The sequence below is a fragment of the Cnephaeus nilssonii genome, assembly GCF_951640355.1.
Source record: "Cnephaeus nilssonii genome assembly, chromosome: 22".
Classification (NCBI taxonomy): Eukaryota; Metazoa; Chordata; class Mammalia; order Chiroptera; family Vespertilionidae; genus Cnephaeus; species Cnephaeus nilssonii.
The window spans coordinates 6,715,180-6,738,379 of NC_137093.1; the positions used below are offsets into that span (position 1 = coordinate 6,715,180).

General features: G+C 51.0%; 1 protein-coding gene across 2 annotated transcripts in view; it reads left to right on the top strand.

Annotated features, from left to right (window-relative positions):
• The window catches only part of NOS1 (nitric oxide synthase 1), a gene marked incomplete at both ends in the record, with an annotated part of 73,957 nt that extends 51,962 nt beyond the window's left edge, over window positions 1–21,995 (top strand). For both annotated transcript variants that reach the window (XM_079763247.1, XM_079763248.1), the window contains 11 exons: window positions 751–925; window positions 3,844–3,982; window positions 4,772–4,850; window positions 11,003–11,196; window positions 12,570–12,739; window positions 15,882–16,092; window positions 16,717–16,804; window positions 18,798–18,919; window positions 19,940–20,088; window positions 21,117–21,311; window positions 21,873–21,995. In XM_079763247.1, coding sequence (XP_079619373.1) covers window positions 751–925; window positions 3,844–3,982; window positions 4,772–4,850; window positions 11,003–11,196; window positions 12,570–12,739; window positions 15,882–16,092; window positions 16,717–16,804; window positions 18,798–18,919; window positions 19,940–20,088; window positions 21,117–21,311; window positions 21,873–21,995 — 1,645 coding nt within the window. The remainder of the gene's footprint in view (window positions 1–750; window positions 926–3,843; window positions 3,983–4,771; window positions 4,851–11,002; window positions 11,197–12,569; window positions 12,740–15,881; window positions 16,093–16,716; window positions 16,805–18,797; window positions 18,920–19,939; window positions 20,089–21,116; window positions 21,312–21,872) is intronic.
• Window positions 21,996–23,200: the final 1,205 nt, after the last annotated feature.

Below are 23,200 nucleotides of genomic sequence, written 5' to 3' on the forward strand. Positions count from 1 at the left end.
TTTTGAGAGCCAAAATACTTCTTTTGAAAAAAAATTTCTTTTGAAAACCGACTTCTGCGCATGGACCACGAAGTTTCAATTGCACTTTTCGTGCACGCCCGCACGTGGTATTTTGTGGAAGAGCCACACTCAAGGGGCCAAAGAGCCGCATGTGGCTCGCAAGCCACAGTTTGCCGACCACTGGCCTAGTAGATACCAGAGGAAGGGAGAAGCCCCTGGGGGGCTTATTTGAATGATAGCCTTCTCCAGATAGTCTTGGGGTTGCCTGACCACCATGGCTAACCACAGTCCTTCTGGGAAAAAAACAAAACAGGTGTATTGATCTACTTGGGTGGCCTTAACAAAACACCACAAAGTAGCTTCAACACTTTAAGTTTATTTTCTCAGTTGTGGAGGCTGGAAATCCAAAATCAAGGTGCAAGTAGGACTGGTTTCTGGTGAGGCCTCTCTTCCTGGCTTGCAGACAGCCACCTTCTTGCTGTGGCCTTTCCACTGTGCACATGCAGAGAGAGGGAGACTCAGGTGTCTCTTCCCCTTCTAATGAGGACACCAGTTCTATTAGATTAGGGCTCTCACATTATAACCTCATTTCATCTCAGTTACCACCTTGGAGGCACCATCTCTAAATACAATTAGTTACATTGGGGGTACGGCTTCAACATATGAATTTGGGGAGGCATAGTTTCATTCATAGCACCAGGCACCCCCTCAGCCCAACCTCACATGAGCTTTCTGTTGTCTCGTTGGCAGGTTCTCGGTGTTTGGTCTTGGCTCGAGGGCATACCCGCACTTCTGCGCCTTTGGACATGCTGTGGACACGCTCCTGGAAGAGCTGGGAGGAGAGAGGATCCTGAAGATGAAGGAAGGGGATGAGCTCTGTGGGCAGGAGGAGGCGTTCAGGACCTGGGCCAAGAAGGTCTTCAAGGTAACCATCCTCCCAGATCTCAGAGACCCAGGGGGAAAAGTCATGTTCCCCTTGACCCCCAAAGACAGACTACCTAAACCATCAGAAAGAGGAGAAACTTGAGAGGACCCCTGGTACTTCCCCCAGGTATCCACCCAGGAGGCAGCTTTAAACAACTCAGATGAGCTTGTGTGACCTTACAACACACATTCTTCACCCTGAACCCAAACTCCTGCATTGTGTCTAAGGAGTTAGTCTACAAAAGAAATCAGAGTCTTGGAATTTCAGGGAAGAATCCATCCCTCGCTCAACATTTGGTTGACAAGTAGACAAAACACATAGAATTGATTAACCAAACCAAGGGCCATGCCTTGACCTGGAACTCAGATCCAACCAACTTGACTACTTGGAGAAGCATATTCCTCTTGTGCTAAATATTCACTAGCCAGTGTGGGAGCCATTAGCTACATGTGGCTATTTAATTCTAAATATAATGAATGGATAAATAAAATTCAGTATGCTTATGCAAAAGAATACTCTTCAGCCATAAAAAGGAATGAAGTCCTGACACATGCTACAACATGGATGAACCTTGAAGACATGATCTCAGTGAAAGAAGCCAGACACGAAAGGCCACGTACTATGTGATTCCATTTATATGAAATGTCTGGAATAGGCAAATCTGTAGAGACAGAAAGTAGATTAGTGGTTGCCAAGATTTTGAAAAAGTGGAAATGGGAGTTACTGTTAATGATGATACAGAGTGTCTTTGGGGTCATGAAAATGGTGGTGGTGGCGGCACATCCTTGTAAATATACTAAAAACCACCGACTTGTACATTTTTAAATGGTGAATTTTATATTATATGAATTATCCCTTCTCACTCTTTATGAGAATATGTGACTATATAAAATATAGTTCATTTACATATAGTTCATTTATCTCATTCTATATATATTCATTCTATATTAATGTTTTTCTATATTAATTTTCAATGTATACATTAAATTGGATTAAAACATCCATTTCTCGGTAGCACCAGCCATGTTTCATGTGCTCAAAAACCACAAGTGGCTGGTGGTCACTCTGTCAGACAGCACAGAGCCATTCCATCATGATAGGACATCCTATTCTGGACTGAGGCCACAGGAGGATAAAGGACTAATGGCCTCCTATCTGCTTGTGGGGAATGATTTAGTTGCCCCTGGGGGAGAAAGAAAAAGCAATAACTATAGACCCACCTTTACCTGCTCTTTCCTTGGTCCTAGAGTACCTTCTTACCAGCAGCCCCCGGAGAAAAGGGGCTACACAATCTTTTGTGATCCGGTTGATACTTTTCATTCTGAAAGCAAATGCAGGTGTAGAGCAAGAGGGAAACTGAGGCCTCTGAGCTATAAGAAACCTGTGTGGGGAGGCTGTACCAATAAGCCTGGGCGGGGAGAATGGCGATAACGGCTTTTTTCACACCTCAAGATGACTGTGTGGCTGTTGGCTTCAATCGGCCACCTTTGAGTATCCCAGAAGCAGAGTCTGGTACAAGCCACCCTGTCCTTTAGCTGTTACCCCCCCATCCTCACATTCCAACCCCAGCCCTGCAACCACCCATCTGCTTTCTGTCTCCATGGATATGCCTGTGCTGCGCATTTCATATGAATGTGGTCTTTCATGCCTGGCTTCCTTCACTTTAGCATAATATTCTCAAGGTTCATCCATGTTGTAGCATGTATCAGTACTTCATTCCTTTCTTTTTTAATATTTTTTATTTTATAATAAATTGAGATTACAGAAAAGTAACAAGGATGTACAGAGTTCCCTTCACCCACCTTGCCTCACTGTTAACATAACCATGGTACACGTGTCAAAACTAGGAACAGTGATACAGTAATATAGGCTTTATTCACATTTTACCCGTTTTCCCACTGATGCCCTTTTTCTGTCTAAAGATCAAATCCAGGATACCATTTCGCATTGTCAAAATATCTCTTTCATCTCTTCAGCTGTGTTTCTCAGTCTCCCCTTTACGATCTTAAAGAGTTTCTAAAAGTACTGGTGAGGCATTTTGTAGTGTTTCCCTCAATTTGACTTTGTCTCATCTTTTTTTCAAGATTAGAGGAGGGTGATAGGTTTGGGGGAAGAATATCCCAGAAGAGATGTCCTCATCACATCATGGCAGGATACCTGGGGTCAACATGACTCATTTTAGAGATGATCACTCGATGAAGGCACATTCCTTTTCATGGCCAAATATTCCATTGTATGGATATACCATATTTTGTTTATCCATCAGTTGATGGACATTTGAATAATCTGAAAATCAACACGAGGCCAAAAATTGGTAAAAAGCTATCCTTGAAAACCTTAGGCATTATCCTTGGCTTTTATCTCAAAAAATAATTCTGAACAGTAATTCTTAGGCTCACTAGAGTTAGAGAACTTATAAACTTAGCAAATGAAAAAAAAATTATGTACATTCAATATATTCTGCCTTTAATGTAACTTTTTAAAATCTGTAGAGGAAAATGGATAGGAAATTTTAAAATATTTACTTTCTTGTTTAATAGTAGACCTTTACACATGTTGGTTTTATAAATAAGTGCATAGAGTTACATACGAAATAGATGTGAGGTCCTAAAGACAATAGTAAATGTGATATGTCCAGCACATCAAAGGCACTCAAAAAATATAGGATGGATTAGTGGATGGATGGATAGATGGATGGATGGATGGACCAACAGACTGGAGGGTAGATGAGTGTGTGGGTGGATGGGTGGAAGGGGAGTTGGAGGGGGTGTTAGATGAAGGGGTTGAGGGGGTTGGGTAGGTGGGTAGATGGATTGATGGATGGATGGTGGGATACATGCCATGACTCGGAGCTGTTGGAGAAGAGTCCCTCTTTCAGTGGCTGACAGAGGCCACTGAAAGCCCTGTATGTGCCACAGACAGCCTGTGACGTGTTCTGCGTGGGAGATGATGTCAACATTGAGAAGGCGAACAACTCCCTCATCAGCAATGACCGCAGCTGGAAGAGGAACAAGTTCCGCCTCACCTATGTGGCCGAAGCTCCAGAGCTTACACAAGGTACTGCTCACCAGGCTCCGGGGTCGGCACTCAGGACAGTGGGGCAAAGGAGAGTCTGGAACTGTCACATGGAAAGGTGCTGAGAGAAAGTGGGTCTCATCGCTTAGTGCAGTGGTTGGCAAACTCATTAGTCAACAGAGCCAAATATCAACAGTACAACAATTGAAATTTCTTTTGAGAGCCAAATTTTTTAAACTTAAACTATATAGGTAGGTACATTGTTATTAACTTAATTAGGGTACGTGGTATTTTGTGGAAGAGCCACACTCAAGGGGCAAAAGAGCCGCATGTGGCTCGAGAGCCGCAGTTTGCCAACCACTGCCTTAGTCCCTTAGGTTCAGTCCTCCCAATGAATACACTGCTGCTGCCCCGCACTCAGTGAAACATGTGCATGGACATCTCTCTCTCCCGGAGAATGGGGCGTTACCCCGAACCGTCCTCTTCTCAATAAGTCCAACCAGATTTGCTCTGCGTTCTGCATTTCCACAGCCACCCCAACCACTGCCTGCCTGACCTCTTCCTTATTTTCCCTTCACTTGACTCCAGAGCTGCGGTCGCCAACTGGTAGTCCGTGAGGTCCAAAAGGTTGGCGACGGCTGGTTTAAGGAAACCTTTGGAGCAGCGGTCGCCAACCAGTGGTCCGCGGACCACTGTGGTCCATGAGGTCCGAAAATTTGGCGACTACTGCTCCAGAGGACAGTGGGAGTGCGAGTAGAGGGTCAATAGAAGCTGAAGATGTTCTACTGACAACTGTTTAACCCATTTCAGGAGGATTTTTTCTCCCCGCAGGTCTATCCAATGTGCACAAGAAGCGGGTCTCAGCCGCTCGTCTTCTCAGCCGTCAAAACCTTCAGAGCCCTAAATCCAGGTAGGAACCTTATTCACTCAGGTACCACCCCGCTGCTCTAGAACCTCCCACAGGGAGGCGGGGTCCTTGCTGACTCCAGAAACTGTTTTCCCGTTACCATCCCAAGTGCCATTGAGAGCCCGTTGCTGCTTTGTAGCATCTTGGTTTTCTGCTTTTTCTTTGCCAAGCCCCCACCTGGAGGGACAGGAAAAGGAGATGGTGATGATCATTGTGGAAAGTGGATGGTTCTATAAAAAGTCTCCCATATAGACCTCTTCCTTGTAGAACTGCTAATTGTGCCATCGCATCTCAGTCAAAATCACTTAGTCCAGGCATTTTCTCCTGGTGGGTAATTCTTTAGCGCCCTGCTTACAGTCCTTTGGAATGAAGGGAGGCTCATTACTGCACAAAACAGCCACTGTGCGTTTGAAGTCCTAATTGTTAGAAATTACCTTACTATAGCTTACAAAGCATCTCTTCCTAGCACTTCATTTTGATCCCAGTGACACTCTCCGGGGACACCTAAAATGTTTGGTTCTTCCAGATGAAACACCTGCAAGGAGTCAAGACCTTGACCAACCTCTCCTGGGCCCTGGTTCCTTCCAATTGCTCTTCCTAAGACCTGGTTTCCCATGCCTCCTGCTTTAGTGAAAGGACACACTCTGTCCTGCTGCAAGTGTCATTCCAGACCTGGTCACAGTGCCGCCGTGCAGGTCCTGTGACCACTGCCAAGTGCGCTGAGGCTATTGTTACCATCCCTGATGGGAACACGATGCTCCGATGCGCCGAGGTTGCAGGCCTCATTCTAGCAGCCATGCTGAGCTCCCGTGTAAGCTTAGGGATTTGCTGCTCTTAGCTATCAAGTCTTTACTTTTTAATCCTCACCCGAGGGTATGTTTTTATTGATTTTTAGAAGCGGGGGGAGAAAAACATCAGTATGAGAGACAAACATGGATCAGTTGCCTTGACGGGGAATCAAACCCACGACCTTTTGGTGTACAAGCCTATGCTCCAACCAACAGAGCCACCTGGCCAGGGTGACTTAGCTTTCAAATCTTTCAGAATGATCCATCCAGGTCTGTCCATCCCTCCACTTGCATAAGTAAACTTTTTAGCACACTAGAATATCTTTGGGTTGAACCCCATCGACTGGAATCTTTTTCACTTTGCAGTTATAGCACATGAAGATCTTTTTAAATCTTAATTCTTTGCGTGCAGGGCATAGGACAAAGAGTGGTCTCTTGAGCTGGACAGCCCTGGGTGGTGACCCCAGCTCTGCCATGCAACAGTTGTGTGACCTTGGGCAAGGCCTTCAGGTCCTCAGAGCTCCTGTCTCCTTATCCCAAATGACAGTGAGGACTACAAAGATAGCTGACATTTATCTAGTACTTTGTGTTCCAAGCACCATTCTGATCCATTCTATGCAGGATCTCCCATAATTCTGACCAGCTCAGGAAGGAGGTACCATCATCATCCACATTTTAAATAGGAGAAATGACCATTAGAAATGCAAGTCACTTTTTCAAGGTCACACAGACTTGGTTTCTCTAACTCCAAGGCCAAGACACAGAATGCCTATCCATGTGGCCTCCACCGCATTGCAAGGCTGCTGTATTATAGACACGTACACAGAGCAACAGTTATATCCTACTTTCCCATGGCTAGTCTTTATCCATCCAACTTCATGCACCTGCAAAGTTAATGTGCATGCTTTCCTACGTGGGCTACAAGACTTTGATAGAGTGACCTACAGGATGAAATCCCAGGCCTCTCGTGTTCTCTCTTAGATCTTCAAACATTCAAGAAATGGATTGGGAAATTGCGCCTTCTGAATAGCTAGTTAAATGCAATATGCGCAACCTACCAATCTCTGATATAGAGAAGGACTCTGCATTTGAAATACTGCACATCTTACTTTCCCTTTCTGTACTGTGCAAAGGTGTGACTTAAGCAGCATTATAAGAGAAGGGACTTAAGAACCTACTAGAAAAGACCAGATCATAAAAGTCACTCCCTATACCATAGCACCTAAAAAGCAAGTTAATTTGCAAATATTTGATGCTAAGTTGGACTGAAGTCCCAGAATAACTCCCCTCCCACCTCTGCAAAGGGCAGCTGACTCCATGCCGAGTGGCTTCTCCAATAGTATTTCAACAAGGTCAGGAGCTGGAAGACAGTATGTATTAGCACAAAAAGGATCAACTTGGGTCGAGGGTTTATCTCTTTAAAAGCATGTTCTGTATCACTACCTATTTGGAGGCTTACTACCATTTCCAGCTTTATACAGTTTTTTAAGGGTTAATTGAGTGAAAAAGCATGACACTCTCTCCTGTTTTTCCCTGCCCAAGGCCCAAGTCGGGCTGTTGGACCCAGGAGACCATAAGCAAGCTATCAGCAGTGACCCCACTGGAGACCCTTAATTGCAAGCAAAGTGCTTAAGAGGAAGTAAACAGCCTTTCAAGGGTGGTCCTTGCAAATCTAAAGAGAAAAGTGATGGCAGTTACTGCCTGGCCAGAAAATACATTTTCTAATGTCTGAGCACCAATTAGCAAACAGTACGGAAGAGTGTATACCGGAGCACTAATGGGTGGGGTGCGCCTGGGAGTCCTGGAGCAGGAGGAGGAGGAGGAGGGAAATGCAGGACGGGCTTGAGCCAGGCTGGTGAGATGGCGGAGGGACCTGTCAGAAGAGAACCAAGGTACAGGAGGGCCTGAGCGTTTGGCTGCCTTGGAGACTGGTGGGACCATACAAAGGAGAGGTCTTGATGTTTGAAATTTTTTTTTAAGTATAACTGCTTTTTTATTGATTTGAGAGAGAGAAGGATAGAGAAGTAGAAACATCGATGAGAGAGACACATTGATTGGCTGCCTCCTGCACACCCCCTGCTGAGGATTGAGCCCGCAACCCCCGGCATGTGCCCTGACCAGGAATCAAACCAGTGACCTATTGGTTCATGCGTCAGTGCTCAGATGGTTGAGCTCTTGGTTTCCATCTCCCCTCGGATACATTGCCTCTCTCCAGCTTTCACCATCGCAACAGAAAACATCAACATTTGGCTGAAGCCAAAACTCAAGTCTCCTCACCTCCTTTCACACTGCACATCCAGGTCCCAGCTGCCACCTTGAGCCAAGCCATGATGACCTCTGGTCTGAGTGGCTGCAGTAGGCACCTACCCTGCCTCCTTGTTTCTTGGCTTTTCTCTCAAAGACCCAATTTCCAAACAGCAGCCAGAGGAATCTTTTCAAAATGTACATTGACGCCTATCCCTCCACAGCTGCACACCCTCCAGTGGCTTCCCACTGAACGAACGAAACCTCCGGTCTCCCTGCGATGGCAGGTGGTGACCTCCGCCCAACTCCCTGACCTCCTTCTCCACCACTCAGCCCTGTGTCCATCACTCTCCAAACGCTCCAGCCTCCTTTCCCTTCCTCGGCCACACCACACTGTTTCCTACCTCAGGGCCTTGGCACGTGCTGCTCCTCCTTTCGGGAACACTCTCCCCCTAGATCTTTGCATGTCTACCCCTGCTCATTGTTCAGGTCTCTGCTCAAATGTCAAATCTCGAGAGGCCTCCCTGATCACTCTTATCTGGTGGTCTCAGCCCACTGCCCCCAACCCATCACCACCCACCATCCACATCAGCAACTCCATCTGAGATCTTTTTAAGTCACTTCCCAATGAAGTCAGGGTACTTTGTCATTATCTGCCACTGTCTCCCCAGTGCCTAGAACAGTGCCTGACATTCAGTATAAATTTGTGGAATGAACCTATTAACTCAAACTGCTCTTGATAGACAGTGTTTACCCTTTTCTTGGAAAATTGAGCAGTAGCTTCTTCTTCTTCTTTTTTTTTTTTTTTTCATTTAATGCTGGACATTAGCAGACTATTGTTTTATCTGGGAACCTGGCATTGAACCACTGCCAAGCACATGCACGCGGGTGTGTGTGTGTGTGTGTGTGTGTGTGTGTGTGTGTTCTGCTTCTGTGTGTGGATATAAATACAGCACAGACGGGGGCTACTCAGGGGGAGGAGGTGAAGGCCCAAATGGCTGCTCCCCAATACTTCCCTTTCTTTCTCCCCTAATACTTTTCAATGGTCCATATGTGCCCCAAGTTTGTTTTTTTTTAAGAAGGCCTAGAAAGTCCTACACTTAGAAACCTCCAACAGGACTGAGATTTAAGACATTCAGTCTCCAGGCTAGTGTTACCCACCAGGGTCAGCTTCCTGCAAAGCTTCAAGGACCAGCCCATCAAGGTGCCCTAGGACCATGCAGACATTCTGTGCTGGGGTTGTCAGCAAGCCCAACCTGGTCAGAGCCTAGGCCGGCCTCCTAGCTAACCTGCCAGCTCCACCCCCATCCCTGCCCCTTATCTGCCTGACCACCTTCTGCTAGTTCAGGAGAACTTGGGGCCAGTGGCTGTGAACGTGAGCCAGCTCAGCAGGTTCGTGTCCTCTGCATTTGTATTTTGTGCCAGCCGAAAGAACAGAGGCAAATACACTTCTGAAAGAAATCGTGATGATCTGGGAGAAAGTGGAATTGATTTGCAGGCCTTTCAAAGGATTCCTGTGGTTGTCTCAGGAGGTTCCCAAATTAGCAACCCCACAGCGCCACCTGCTGGCCGTCAGTCTCTGCTAATTCCCTCCCTGCAGCTAGTAGTGGGTAATGTCCTGGCTCTCTGGGAACCAAGATGGGTGTGAGCTCAAAGCAGGATCAATCCTGTGTAAAATCAGTGCCCCAGAGAGGGCATAATCTGCACAGAGATGGAGAGTGGGACCCCAGACCCTAACACCGCCACTCACAATTTCAGTCACCAAATTCCCCACTTCAAAAAAATACTTGACACCCCAAAAAGCAAGTGTGCCAGCACAGCTATTTTTAATAATGGCGGCAGTTTGCAGCACAAAAGGCCTCTGGTTCCGCCAAAAACTCCTTTAAATAGCAAGCCCCACTGGTTTACTCAAATGTTGATTATTCAAGGGAGAATAGAAACTTCATGTTAATGTCAAGTTCTCTATCAACTGAAAACCAGTTGTCAAAGAAGAGGAAGCAGAGCTGAAATGCGATCATAACCTGAAGTGTACGAGGGATTTGATTGACCAATGCGTGATCAATCCCCGGGTTTTCAAATATTGTGTAAAATGTAGTATCTGTACTAAAACTTTACACCAACCAGAATAACCAACCAAAGTCCGAGAATTCTTTCTTGAGGCCCCCATTCACCTGGTACAGGCCTCCCTGCATTTGACATACAAGAATCCATGAGAAAGGGCGCCCGGCAGGTGGGAACGAGGTTCTCTCTGGGTTTCTCCTGAGATCTCTTCGTTTTTATAATATCGGGTGGATATGTGTTTAACAACAACCCGGGCTTCAGGCCAGGTCCTTTTCCCTTTTCCCATGCAATATGAGGACATCCAGTTGCAAAAGGTGTGAAGTTTAGGATTCTGGGGGCATCAACACTGCCTTAGCTCCGGGTGTCGAGGGGACCCCATTGCTACTGAGACAAAGCTTGTTCTGGCAGCTGGGAGACTGAGGTCCCTTCAACCAACAAAATATTTCTTGAGCACCTACTATGTGCCATGCACTGTCCTAGGTGCCAGGAATAGAACCCTGAACAAAACAGACACACCAGCCCCCTGTCCTCTGGAGTTTACGGTGCTGTGGGGGTCAGAGGACGGGCAGGGGGACAGACCACAGACTGGATCATGAAGTAAATGCTACTGTGGGTCAGGGGATGGTCCCTGCAATGGAGAAGAGAAAAGCCGGGCAGGAAGATAGAAAAACAAAGAGATCTGAGGACTGAGCCCTGGGAGCTCCAAAGTCCAGAGTTTGGGGAGATGAGAAGGAACCAGCAAAGGAGACTGAGCCAGGGCAGCCAGAGAGGAGGCAGCGGAGCCTCGGGGCCAGGATCCGCGAGAAGGAAGACACGAGCAGCTGTGTGTGTGCTGCACCCATGACCAGCTTGAGCACTAGAACTGGCTGTTGGATTTGTGAGCTCCCAGGTGACGCTGCTTAACGCCAGGGTGTGGAAGTGAGGGGGACAGAAGTCTGGCTGGCTCGGGCCCCAAGGAGAATGGAAGGAGGGAAACTGCAGTCACGGGACCCCCAAAGGAGCAAAGAAAGGGGGCGGTGGCTGGTGATGCCTTAGCTCATTGTTCTCGGTCCTTCCCTCCAGCCGGTCAACCATCTTCGTGCGTCTCCACACCAATGGGCATCAGGAGCTGCAGTACCAGCCTGGGGACCACCTGGGCGTCTTCCCTGGCAACCAGGACGACCTGGTGAATGCCCTGATCGAGCGGCTGGAGGACGCGCCCCCTATCAACCAGCTGGTGAAAGTGGAGCTGCTGGAAGAGCGGAGCACGGCGCTGGGTAACAACGGCCACGCGGGCACCCCACCCGCCCACTCCTAGGCCCTCCCCTTCCAGGGAGTCCCAGAGGCAGTGGGTGTCTGGGGAAGAGGAGACCCCCTTCTTGGTCCCAATCACCAACCCGGGTAGGAGAGTGGGTCTCTGCTGCCTCCAGCTTATGGAACGGAACACCCCATTTCTCTTGGCTGAGCAGCCTTGGCCCAACGGGCTGCTCTGTTGTCTGGGATGCCAGGACATCGATGGGCAGACTGATTTGAGCTGGGCCCACTCTGCTTCCTTTTGTGTCACTGCCGCCCCCCTGCCCACAGAGTAAACGGCAGCTGGAGTCTGACCCTGCCTCCTCTTAGGGTCCAAAGGCACTGTATGCAGCCCCATGCCCACATATCAGACCTCATTGCTCACGCCCCCACCTGCTTCCGTGGCCATTCTTGACATTCCCACTGAAGAACTGGCAAAGGCAAAGGGGTCAGTGCTTCATCTCAGTAGGTGCAGGTGAGCTCAGGGCTCAGGACGAGGAACGGCAGTGGCCTTGCGTGGCAGCCTGTGATACAGGGGCATGTCGCCTCTACAGAGGAGCTCGGGTGTGCAGCCAGGGCAGAACATGAGCAGAGTATGTAGTCACAGCCCTGTTGAAGGTCCCTTAGGAGGGCACCACTTTGGAGAGACACACCTCGTAATCAGTCCCACGCAGCCGGTTTTTACTCCATGTTGGAACTGCGCCCATTTATCTTGGGTTGAGTCCCTGATGAAGGAGAGGCTTGTGTTTGGGGGTTATATTGGATGAAAAGTACACAGAAGCAGTACAGTGTGATAGTTACAAGACAGACTACTGACCTCACACTTACGAGCTGTGTGACCTGGGGCAAATTCCTTAAACTCTCTGGGCTCCCATTGATCTCAATTGCAAAAGGGAGATAATAATAGCACGTACCACCTAGGATGGTTGTGAGTCTGGGGAGATGAGAAGGATTCTAGGAGTTAATATAAAGTGCTGAGCCTCGTACTTGCCACATAGAATAAACTAGGTAAGTGTTGAGCATGTTCATCATTTTAAACACGAATCCCGCTCAGAGGAGGGAGAGGCTGATTCCGCCAAAGGACAGACATAACTCACACTCAATTGGTGGCTCACTGTAGAATGCCTGGGGACTGTCTCCTGCTACTTGAATACTTTCTTTTTAGTGTTTGGACTAGTTTGCATACAATGTATGTATTTTGGATATGCTCCTTGCACATGAGGTGTAGATGTGGGATATGAAGGGGAGAGGCGAGGGGTTGTTGGGCTCACCCAGCCCCATCCTGACTGGGACCCAAGCCCTCAGAGCTCACACTCTCCTGCCCCCACCCACCCCCAACCCCATTGTGCTTCCACAGGAGTCATCCGTAACTGGACAGATGAGCGCCGCCTCCCGCCCTGCACCATCTTCCAGGCCTTCAAGTACTACCTGGACATCACCACGCCACCCACGCCCCTGCAGCTGCAGCAGTTCGCCTCCCTGGCCACCTGCGAGAAAGAGAAGCAGCAGCTGCTGGTCCTCAGCAAGGTGGGTCCTGGCCCCCTGCAACCCCAGGGTGCGCCTTCCACCTCCTGGGCCTTGCCTAGTTGTCTGGTATTATAGCACACTTCCAGCAGGTGGCAGTCTTGAGCAGACATTGCGCCGTTTCTGGTTCCCAGAAAGTCCATTGGGGTTAGTCCAGACCATCTCGTCTGGTTCTGAGCCCTGATAGGACAAGAGTGACCTCACTGAATCTCAAAGTTCTTGGACCTCAGTGGAAACTTCTTAGCCGATGCTTAGAGGAAAAAGAAATGGAGAATCTCACAGTGCCCTGTTTCACAGCTAAGCCTTTGCCGGTGCAGAGCAGCTGTGGGTAAAGGTTTAAGGTAAAGGAGGGCTCTGATGGAAAGGTGAAGCCAGCAAACAGCTGCTCCCACCCTTGCTTAGAAACCGAGGGCCCGTCTGCTCCAGCTGCTGCAAAGCCTTGCCCAGTAGGAATCCCACCCAGGAAGACCCCCGGGTTCCTCCCAGCGGGGCTCTTCCCTGGTGTGCAAGCCGCCAGCAAAGGTGGCTTAGCTTCCTGCTGTCCCAGAGGGGATTGGATGGTGGTCCGCAAGGCAGAGGCCAATGCGAGGCGTGCATATGACTTAGAAATAGGTGCGTAACCAGCAGAAGCAACGCCTCTGGGAGCCGGAAACAGATGGGAGAGGTGGAAGGGCATTCTTTTCCTCCTAAGTTCTGCAGAATTTTTTAACTCTTTAAACTGTCCATGTAGAACTTCGATTAAAATGTTTAAGTTAATGGGAAGGATGACTAATAAGAGGAACCAGAACTTGTCTGCTTCCACAGGATTTAAAAATATTTTTTAATACATTTTTATTAATTTCAGTGTAGAAGGGAGAGGGAGAGAGAAGGAGAGAAACGTCAGTGATGAGAGAGAATCATTGGTCGGCTGCTTCCTGCACACCCCACACTAGGGATCGAGTCCGCAACCCAGGCATGTGCCCTGACTGGGAATCGACCCATGACCTCCTGGTTCATAGGTTGATGTTCATCCCCTAGCCAGGCTGGTCAGGCAATATAGGATTATTTAAAGTAGAGTTGTATGTAACTGTATTTTTATTTCTTTCCAAAGAGCATAAACTACAAGATTAAATGAACAAGGATTTTTATTAGGGGAAAGACCTGGGCGAGAGAAAATGGGAATGGAGTCAGATAAGTCTGGGAGAACCATCAGACGTGAAAACAAGTCTGACCCCCAGTGAAGGAGAGGGGAGGAGGTTGAATGGACGGGTCCTGGGTCGCACAGGCATTCTAAGGCAGGGCCAGCACAGGTGATCATGCTGGGCTCTTGGCAGTTGAAGGTCACTGAAGGTCTGGGAGGCACATCCTCACCGATGCCACACCCTATCAATAACCCAAGGATGGTCTCTAGAGACGTGGGAAAAGGCTTTATTATCCAGTGCACTGGAATGGCCTTTCCCCTCAAAATCTGAACCTCCTAACCCAGAAAAGGACTGCCAGGGCAGCTTCTGAGCTCTAGTAGGAAGGATCACTCCGGAGCCCCAGGGAACCCCTCTGTTCCCTAGTCACAGCTGGGCTTTACTGTCCACCTGCCCCCGAACACGGTTCCCCACCCCCTAATCTGTTCCTTCGGGACTGTCATTTACCGTCTGAGCATGCCCTCTGCAGATGTACCTGTACCCTTGCAAACCCACAGATTGCACGTTAGCATTCTGTATCTGGGAGTCATGACTCCCTCCACGGTGCCTCTCTTTTGACCTTCACATACTGCAGGACAGTGTGAAGGTCAGGAGCCCAGATTCTGGGGCCAGACTGCCTAGGGTAAAGCTTCGCACATTTTCCCTGTGAAGGGCCAGGTAGTAAATATTTGAGGTTCACAGTCCTTTCGGTCTCTGGCAACTACTCAGCTCTGCTATTATAGTCAACAGCCTAGACCAGGGGTCCTCAAACTTTTTAAACAGGGGGCCTGTTCACTGTCCCTCAGACCGTTGAAGGGCCAGACTATAGTTTAAAAAAAAACTATGAACAAATTCCTATGCACACTGCACATATCTTATTTTGAAGTAAAAAAACAAAACGGCAAAAACACCCGCATGTGGCCCGCGGGCCGTAGTTTGAGGACGCCTGGCCTAGACAATACATAAGTGAGTGGGTGTGACTGGGTTCCAATCCCACCTTATTTATGGATTTTGAACTTGAAATTTGATTTTTTTATATCATATTTTAGGTCATAAAATAGTATTCTATTTTGAATTTTATATCATACTTGAGGCCCAATGCATGAGATTCGTGTGCTGGGGGTGCGGGGGTGTCCCCTCAGCCCAGTTGCACCCTCTGGCAGTCTGGGAGCCCTTGGGGGAGCGGTCCTAAGCTGTCAGTCAGACATCCTTGGCACCCGCCACCGCTGCTGCGCTCTCAGCCGTAAGGCCGGCATCTGGCTGAGCAGCGCTCCCCCTGTGGAAGTGCACTGACCACGAGGGGCAGCTCCTGCGCTGAGTGTCTGCCCCCTGGTGGTCAGTGTGCATCATAGCAACCAGTCACTCGGTCAATTTGCATATTAGCCTTTTATTATATAGAAGTCTTAGGTCATAAAATAGTATTCTTCGGATGTTTCCCTCAAACCATTTAAACGGACAAAAGAAGGGATTAACCAAATTTGGTTCGCAGGCTGAAGTTTCACCCCCTGACCTAGATTCAAAACCCAGAACACCACCTCGACAGCCATGGCACCTCTATATCCCTTAGTTTCCTCATCTGTAAAATGGGTATAACAATCATACCTATTTCATCAGGTCTGAGGTGGAGTTAAAACCTGACACAGAGTATTGACAATGTTAAGTGTTAGTGATTATTATTTGTTTTTATTGATTTCAGAGAGGAAGGGAGAGGGAGAGAGAGAGATAGAAACATCCAGGATGAAAGAATCATGGATCGGCTGCCTCTTGCATGCCCCCCACTGGGGATTGAGCCCGCAACCCGGGCATGTGCCCTGACCGGGAATCGAACTGTGACCGCCTGGCTCATAGGTCGATGCTCAACCACTGAGCCAGCCGGCCGGGCTATTACTACTTTTATTTGCCTTCTTCCCCGGCCCCTTGGAGCCCCCAGTGGAAATCTGTACCTGGAGCTGAATGTGAGTTCTCCTCTGTCCCTCTCCTTGGCGCAGGGCTTGCAGGAGTACGAGGAATGGAAATGGAACAAGAACCCCACCATCGTGGAGGTGCTGGAGGAGTTCCAGTCCATCCAGATGCCCGCCACCCTGCTCCTGACCCAGCTGTCCCTTCTGCAGCCTCGTTACTATTCCATCAGCTCCTCCCCAGACATGTACCCCGAGGAGGTGCACCTCACCGTGGCCATCGTCTCTTACCGCACTGGAGGTGGGCAGAGGTGCTGGGGGCCTCTGGGTGGTCTGCGTTCTCCCCCCAGGGCCCCGGCAGCTCTGCCAAATCCCAAGTCCCTGGCTGGAGACCCGTGCCCACGGCCAGGAAACTTTGGGAAGAAGCAGAGCAGGCACACTGTCCCCTTAGGCAGAGCCAATTCCATTCAGCAGCTAGAACAACGCCTTTCCTCAGAGCGGGGGCGGGGGGGGGGGGCTCCCTGCTGCAGGTGCCCTGCTGGTCCTAGGTCAGTCAGCTAACTGGACATTTTTCTCCCGTACTCTCCCTCCTCGATCAAGCAATCAAAGTGCACGGTGCCGGAGAGTTTTCTGAGACTGGGATCCCAGCAGCCCACGGGGAACACACTGACCAAAGCCCTTCCAGTGGCGGGATTTGAATCCGGCTCACCCCTCCCCCACAGCACCCTGGGCACTTTCACAGCTCACAGGCTCCCCCCACTGTGCCACCTCCTCTTCCCCGTCAGAGGAAGGGATCCAGACAAGGAGCTCCAAGGCAGAAACTCCGCATTGGGGCTGGGGGCCTTCAGGACTGAAGGGAGGGGGTACCAATGCCGGGAAGCTTGGGGACAGGAGGTGAGCCAGGCCACCTTGTTTCTTCTGCTAGATGGAGAAGGACCAGTTCACCACGGCGTGTGCTCCTCCTGGCTCAACCAGATCCAGTCTGACGACGTGGTCCCCTGTTTCGTGAGAGGGTGAGTGCAAAGGAAGAGAAATGAGCAGCCACCCCCAGTCTGTACACTGCTCTCCCGAGCTGGGTGGGTGGACCAGCCCAAAGGGTTCTAGAGAGACGGCTGGATCAGATGGGCTCAGCATTCCACATCCCTCCAAGTTGTTAAGGCAGCGGGATCGCAAGACAGAACCAGCAGAAGCTAAGACGGTCCTCTAGTCGAGGGCAAGTCAGCGCAGCGGGCGTGTGTCCAGTGCATGTCCTCAGCTCGATGCAGAGGCTGCAGGAGAGCCGCGGCGCAGGCTCAGCCTCCATGGCATTTGCAGACCAGGGGAGGCTCTATCCAAATCCTAAAGGACACCCCGCTGTCCCCAGCTCCTTAGAAACGGGAGATCCGAGCATCTCTCACCACCACCAATCAGAGCCTTCCTCCCAAACCCCGCTGGAAAGGATATTCCTGCCTATGATTACAGTACCGCACTGTGCACTTAAAAATTTGTTAAGAGGGTAGATTTCATGTTAAGTGTTCTTATCACAGTCAGTCAACCAAATAAAAAATATTACTTTTAAAAAATTTACGAAGGACATGCCTGAGCTTAGGCCCATTGTAAGTGTCTGCTTTGTCAATCAATAACTTCTCTGCCTGAACAGTGACCTTGGCCCGCCACTTTGCTCAGCTGTTCACGGGATGTCCACATACCTTCAGGGTGCTTCAGAAATAGAGCCCTAGCCCTGGCTGGGTTGTTCAGTGGATAGAGCAGGCGTCAAACTACGGCCCGCGGGCCACGTGCAGGTGTTTTTGCCATTTTGTTTTTTTACTTCAAAATAAGATATGTGCAGTGTGCATAGGAATTTGTTCATACTTTTTTTTAAACTATAGTCCGGCCCTCCAACTGTCTGAGGGACAGTGAACTGGCCCCCTGTTTAAAAAGTTTGAAGACCCCTGGGATAGAGCGTCGGCCTGCGGACTTGATTCCAGTCAAGGGCACGTACCTCGGTTGCAGATTCCATCCCTGGCCCCGGTCGGGGCCTGTGCAGGAGCCAACAATCAATGTGTTTCTGTCTCTTCCCCCCCTCACCCCCCCCCAGCCCGCTTCTTTACACTCCCTCTAAAAATCAATGGAAAAACATCCTCAGGTGAGGCTTATGAGAGAGAGAGAGAGAGAGAGAGAGAGAGAGAAAATCCTAGCCCAGACTGACTGACTCCTCAGAAACCTTCACCCCTTTTAACACCCCCCGGTGGTTCTTTAGTCCCCTGGAGTCGGTGGTAATAGGAGCTCTCATGAGTGGTTAAATCAGCGGTTCTCAACGGGGGGCTTGGGGGAGGTAATGTTTTTATATATGGCGATTCTGGAGATGTCTTTGGTTGTCACTGCTGGAGGGTGTTCCTGGAATTTAGTGGGTGGCGGCCAGGGGAGCTGCTCAATAGCCTACCATGTACAGGATGGTCCCCACAACAGAGAAATATGCAACCCCAAATGTCAGTAGAGCTAAGGTAGGAAACCCTAAGTCAGATCACCCCCACTCCCTTTGTGGCTCAGCTCAGCAACGGGGATCATTAGGAAATGGAGGGATAGGCAGACTCTGGGGATTCCCCAAATCTGTGGGACCTCCACCCTGACTAGGGGCACTTGGCCAGGCTGAAGAGCTGCAGGTCCCACTGTATTCTACCCAAGATGGCCCCTGGCCTCCCTAAGACCCAACTATTCTTTGTTATTGTTAATCCTCGCCCAGGGATGTTTTTTCCATTGATTTTTAAGAGAGTGAAAGGGAGAGGGGAGACACACACACACACACACACACACACACACACACACACTGATTGGTTGCCTCCCACACACACCACAACCCGGGTCGGGGATCAACCTGCAACCCAGGTACTTGACCAGGACTTGAACCCATGATCCTTCGGTGCGTGTGCCGGCACTCTAGCCACTGAGCACACTGGCCAGGGTGACCCAGCTATTCTTAGTCACAGTTGACCCAGCAAGCCTTCTGACCTTCTCTTCCTTGTCCAGAGCACCCGGCTTCCATCTGCCCCCAAACCCCCAAGTGCCCTGCATCCTGATTGGCCCGGGCACCGGCATCGCCCCTTTCCGAAGCTTCTGGCAGCAGCGGCAATTTGATATCCAACACAAAGGTGGGTCCTGGCCCAGAAGCCACAGGGTGTCCACCCGCTGGCCCTGGGACGGCCACCAGCATCTCAGGAGAGGCGTGACCGTTATCTCTCCAGAGCCTCACCACCCGGGGAGGGCTGGGGATCCTCGCTCCGACCTGACCCCTGGTGCCATTCATAGGACCTGTCCGAACAAATCTTCCCTCAGCTTATGCTTGGTCCTGAAATCCCACATTCCTTGGACAGTTAAGATTGGACCCCTCCTAAAAAAAAAAAAAAAAAAAAAAAAAAGATTGGACCCCTCCTTACAATTCAAGCAGCCCTGGAAGGGTCAACATGAAGCCTTCTCAATTGGGGGTGTTTATGGGATTCTCTCAGAGACTCGTATTCAAGGGCAGGCTTTGCTGTGTGGGATACACACAGATCAGCTTTGGGAGGAGAGAGCCACAGTGTTGGCGTTATACAGGGATTTATTGAGCATCTAATAAATGCCAAGCACTGTTGTAGGCGCTGGAGGCATACCAATGAACAAGACAGAAACAACTTAGAAAAAACACCTGCCCCTGTGGAACTGTCACTCACGTAGACTAGCTAACATTTGTACCAGGCACCGTTCTGATGTTTGACATTCAGGTCTAACAATAACCCTATCAGGTAGTTGCTGTTATTATTCCTGTTTTGTACCTGGGGGAAATGGAGACAGAGAAAGTTAAGCAAGTTGCTTGTTGTCGGTCAGAGCTGGGATTGGAACCCAGGCTGTGTAGCTCCAAAATCTGGGGTCTGAGCCCCTCCCACGGGCTCAGGAGGGAAGATTGAGACCCAGAGAAGGGAGGTTTGCCAAAGTCTGAGCACACTTCGCCTGCCTCCTTGTGTGTGTGTGTGTGTGTGTGTGTGTGTGTGTGTGTGTGTGTCCTGCCCCTGTGTTCATGTCCCTCTAGCTACATGGCACCCGCTGGGGTTCCCAGTACCCACCCCCAGCATCACCAGCCACCCCCCAAATCGGGCATCAGGGCTGTGGGTGACATAAGGTCTTCTGGTCCCCAGGAATGAGTCCCTGCCCCATGATCCTGGTCTTCGGGTGCCGGCAGTCCAAGGTGGACCACATCTACAGGGAGGAGACCATGCAGGCCCAGAGCTCGGGGGTCTTCAGAGAACTGTACACGGCCTACTCCCGGGAGCCAGACAAACCAAAGGTAACCCTGCTCTGTCACGGCCCCCACCCCAGCCAGGAAAAACGTTTCGATGTGAATTTTTAAAAAATATTTAATGGCCCATAAGAGACCCTACCAGTCCAAATGGAAAGGGCCACAGCCCGGAGCATGCTCCTGCAGGATCTGGAGCAGGCCTGGGGTGGAGGGGTCCCAGGAAGGAGGCCAGGACAGCTGGGATGAGGGGGAAATTCAGAGGATCTGGGCCATGGCCATTTGACAGCTGCTGTAGAAGTACATCAACATCAGGACAGCCAAGCCAGGGTGAACAGCTGAATGTCAACTTGGGCCGAGGGGAGTTTCCTGGGCCAGAGGCATCGGAACAAGCTAGACAAACTCCCTGGAGGCTGTAGCAAACCCCCAGGTGCCCCCCTCACATTCCCTTAGCCCACTTCTTGCTCCAGCTACAGCAACTGGCTTTGCACAGGTGGCCTGGCAGCCCTCACCTATCCCCACCTCTTGCTGTCTGCCTGGGGCTGCTCTTCCACGTCAGCATAGGACACCTGTAAGAACCCCACTCCTGCCAGGCCAGCGTGGCTCAGTGGGTGAGGTCACCGTTCAATTCCAGTCAGGGCACATGCCCGGGTTGTGGGCTCGATCCCCAGTAGGGGGCATGCAGGAGGCAGCCAGCCGATCAATGATTCTCTCTCATCATTAATGTTTCTATCTCTCACTCCCTCTTCCTTCCTCTCTGAAATCAATTATACACACACACACACACACACACACACACCTGCTCCGGCAAGTGTATGGCGTCCAAACCTCGCGGGGGACCCCTGATGGTTGGAGAGAGGAGCAGATAGACAATGCTCCCCTTTAATGCCCCTCCAGGAGAAGTTCTGGGGGCCTCAGCAGAGCAAAGTCCAAAGTGGGGAGCCGCTCCTTCCCACAGCCTCGGGTTGGTTTTCCTCCTCCCAACTTCACTCTCCCGAGACCCCAGAGATCACCCCCTGCCCACAAGCCCCCACGTTGGCTCTGCTCCCTGGGGCTCACGCAGCCCCTGCTCCCCACAGAAGTACGTGCAGGACATCCTGCAAGAGAAGCTGGCGGAACCCGTGTACCAAGCCCTGAAGGAGCAAGGGGGCCACATTTATGTGTGCGGGGACGTCACCATGGCCGCCGATGTCCTCAAGGCCATCCAGCGCATCGTGGCGCAGCAGGGGAAGCTCTCAGTGGAGGACGCTGGCGTGTTCATCAGCCGGCTGAGGGTGAGTGGCGCTGGCCTCTCGCTTCCCTTTCCAGGCATCCGGGGTCTTGTCTCCTCTTCCTCACCCCACCTGTCTCGATGCCTGGGGAGCCATAACGACATCCTGCTCCCACTTGGCCATCTCTGGCTCAGGTAGAGGATGGAAGTGTCCCAAACCCCGCTGAGGAGGAAGGAGCCGGGCGTGCAGGGGAGCAGGTTGAATGTGGCTGGGGCTGTGGTGTGTGACGGCAGCAGCGGGCAGGTCACTGGGAGAGGGCAGGGGGGTGCCGAGGCTCCCGTTTGACCTCCCCTCCTGTCCTCAGAATCGACAGAGCAGCAGCTTGTTCCTGGACGGAGCCAGGGTGCTCGTTGTCGTCTGGGCTGGAGAGACCCCGTGCCCTGGAGGGCAGCGGGTCCTGCTCCAACAGAGTCTTGGAGGCCAAGGGCACTCCCGGGGACGCTGGAGCGCCTCGTTTCTTTTGGGCCCGTTTTCTTTCGGGAGAGTTCATCCTGGGTGTCAGCGTGCCCGCCCTCTCTGCCCCGGGCTGGCCTCTGAGGGCTGTTTCCTGTTTCCGTCCCCTAGGATGACAACCGCTACCATGAGGATATCTTTGGGGTCACCCTGCGAACGTATGAAGTGACCAACCGCCTTAGATCTGAATCCATTGCCTTCATTGAGGAGAGCAAAAAGGACACCGACGAGTAAGCTGGCCCCATCCTGGGCAAGGGGTGGCCGAGCCCTCTCTTCTGGGTCCTGATGGGCCGGGACGTCTGACCTCATTAACGGGCTTTCCCTCCGAGGGGTCCCTGGGACGCAGCAGCAGCGCCTGGGAGCGTGTTAGAAGGGCATCTTCCAGGCCCAGGCCTGCAGAGCCTACACCTCTGGGTGCAGTGGTTCCTCTGGGAGACTCTGTGCCCTCAAGTGTAGGATCCCCAGCTTCTGCCCAGGGCGCCCCTAGTGGAACGACGGCTCAGGGCTCTGCAACGTTGTCTGGGGGTTCACACCATGTCTCTCACTCCCCAGAATTGCTGGGAACGCTCTCATTGATGCAAATTCCAATTGGCATTATTTTGACAGCTTCACTCCTCCCTTAGAAATTGCTGGAAGCAGTCTGGGGCACCACAAGGCTGGGATTGAGTCTCACTGTTTTAGGCTGACCGCGGTGCCATGACGCACCAGCCTTGAGTGTAACCTCACACCCCCTTTCCCTGCCCTGGGCCCTTTCACTTCGGTGGCAATGGAGCCGTCTCGTTAAGAGTAGCAGAGGGCACACGCTCCGTCTCTCACATACCCTCACGGTCTTCCCCTGACCACCGGCCGTCTCAAAAACATACTCGTGTGTCCAGGAGGCTCACGTTATTGCTGTGACCATCGCAACGCCTCTGGCTGTCACTGAGCCGCTTTAAATGTCCCTCTTCCTGGCCGGCGTGTTGGGAGCCAGCGTTCACTCATTCGTTCGGTCATTCCTTGCAGGTCCCAGCTGGGTGCCAAGGCAGGCAGTGAGAGCAAGGAAGGCCCGTGCAGAGTGTAGGTGGCTGTCCCCGTATCTTTAAGGACACCGCAGCCTGGCCCTGCGGCGCTAACTCCCTCCTCACTTCTTCTCCCACAGGGTTTTTAGCTCCTAACCGGATGCTCTTCCCCGACGGACAGCAGGGGGTCCGCCCCGTGCGCTCCAGCAGGGGTGGCGGCAGGTTCCATAAGCGTGGACACCGCTGAATCCTTCCCACGGGACCCTCGTGGCCCCGCTCTGCCTCATCCTGTCGCCGCCTGTCCTGGCTTTCCTCTCCTGGGTTCTCACCTCTCCGTGTGTCCTTGGGTTTCCTCCTGAGTTTTCCTGCTGCAATGCAATGCCTTTGCACTCCTCAGCGGCTCTCTCAGCACTGCCCCGCCCTCCTCCTGACAAGGACAAG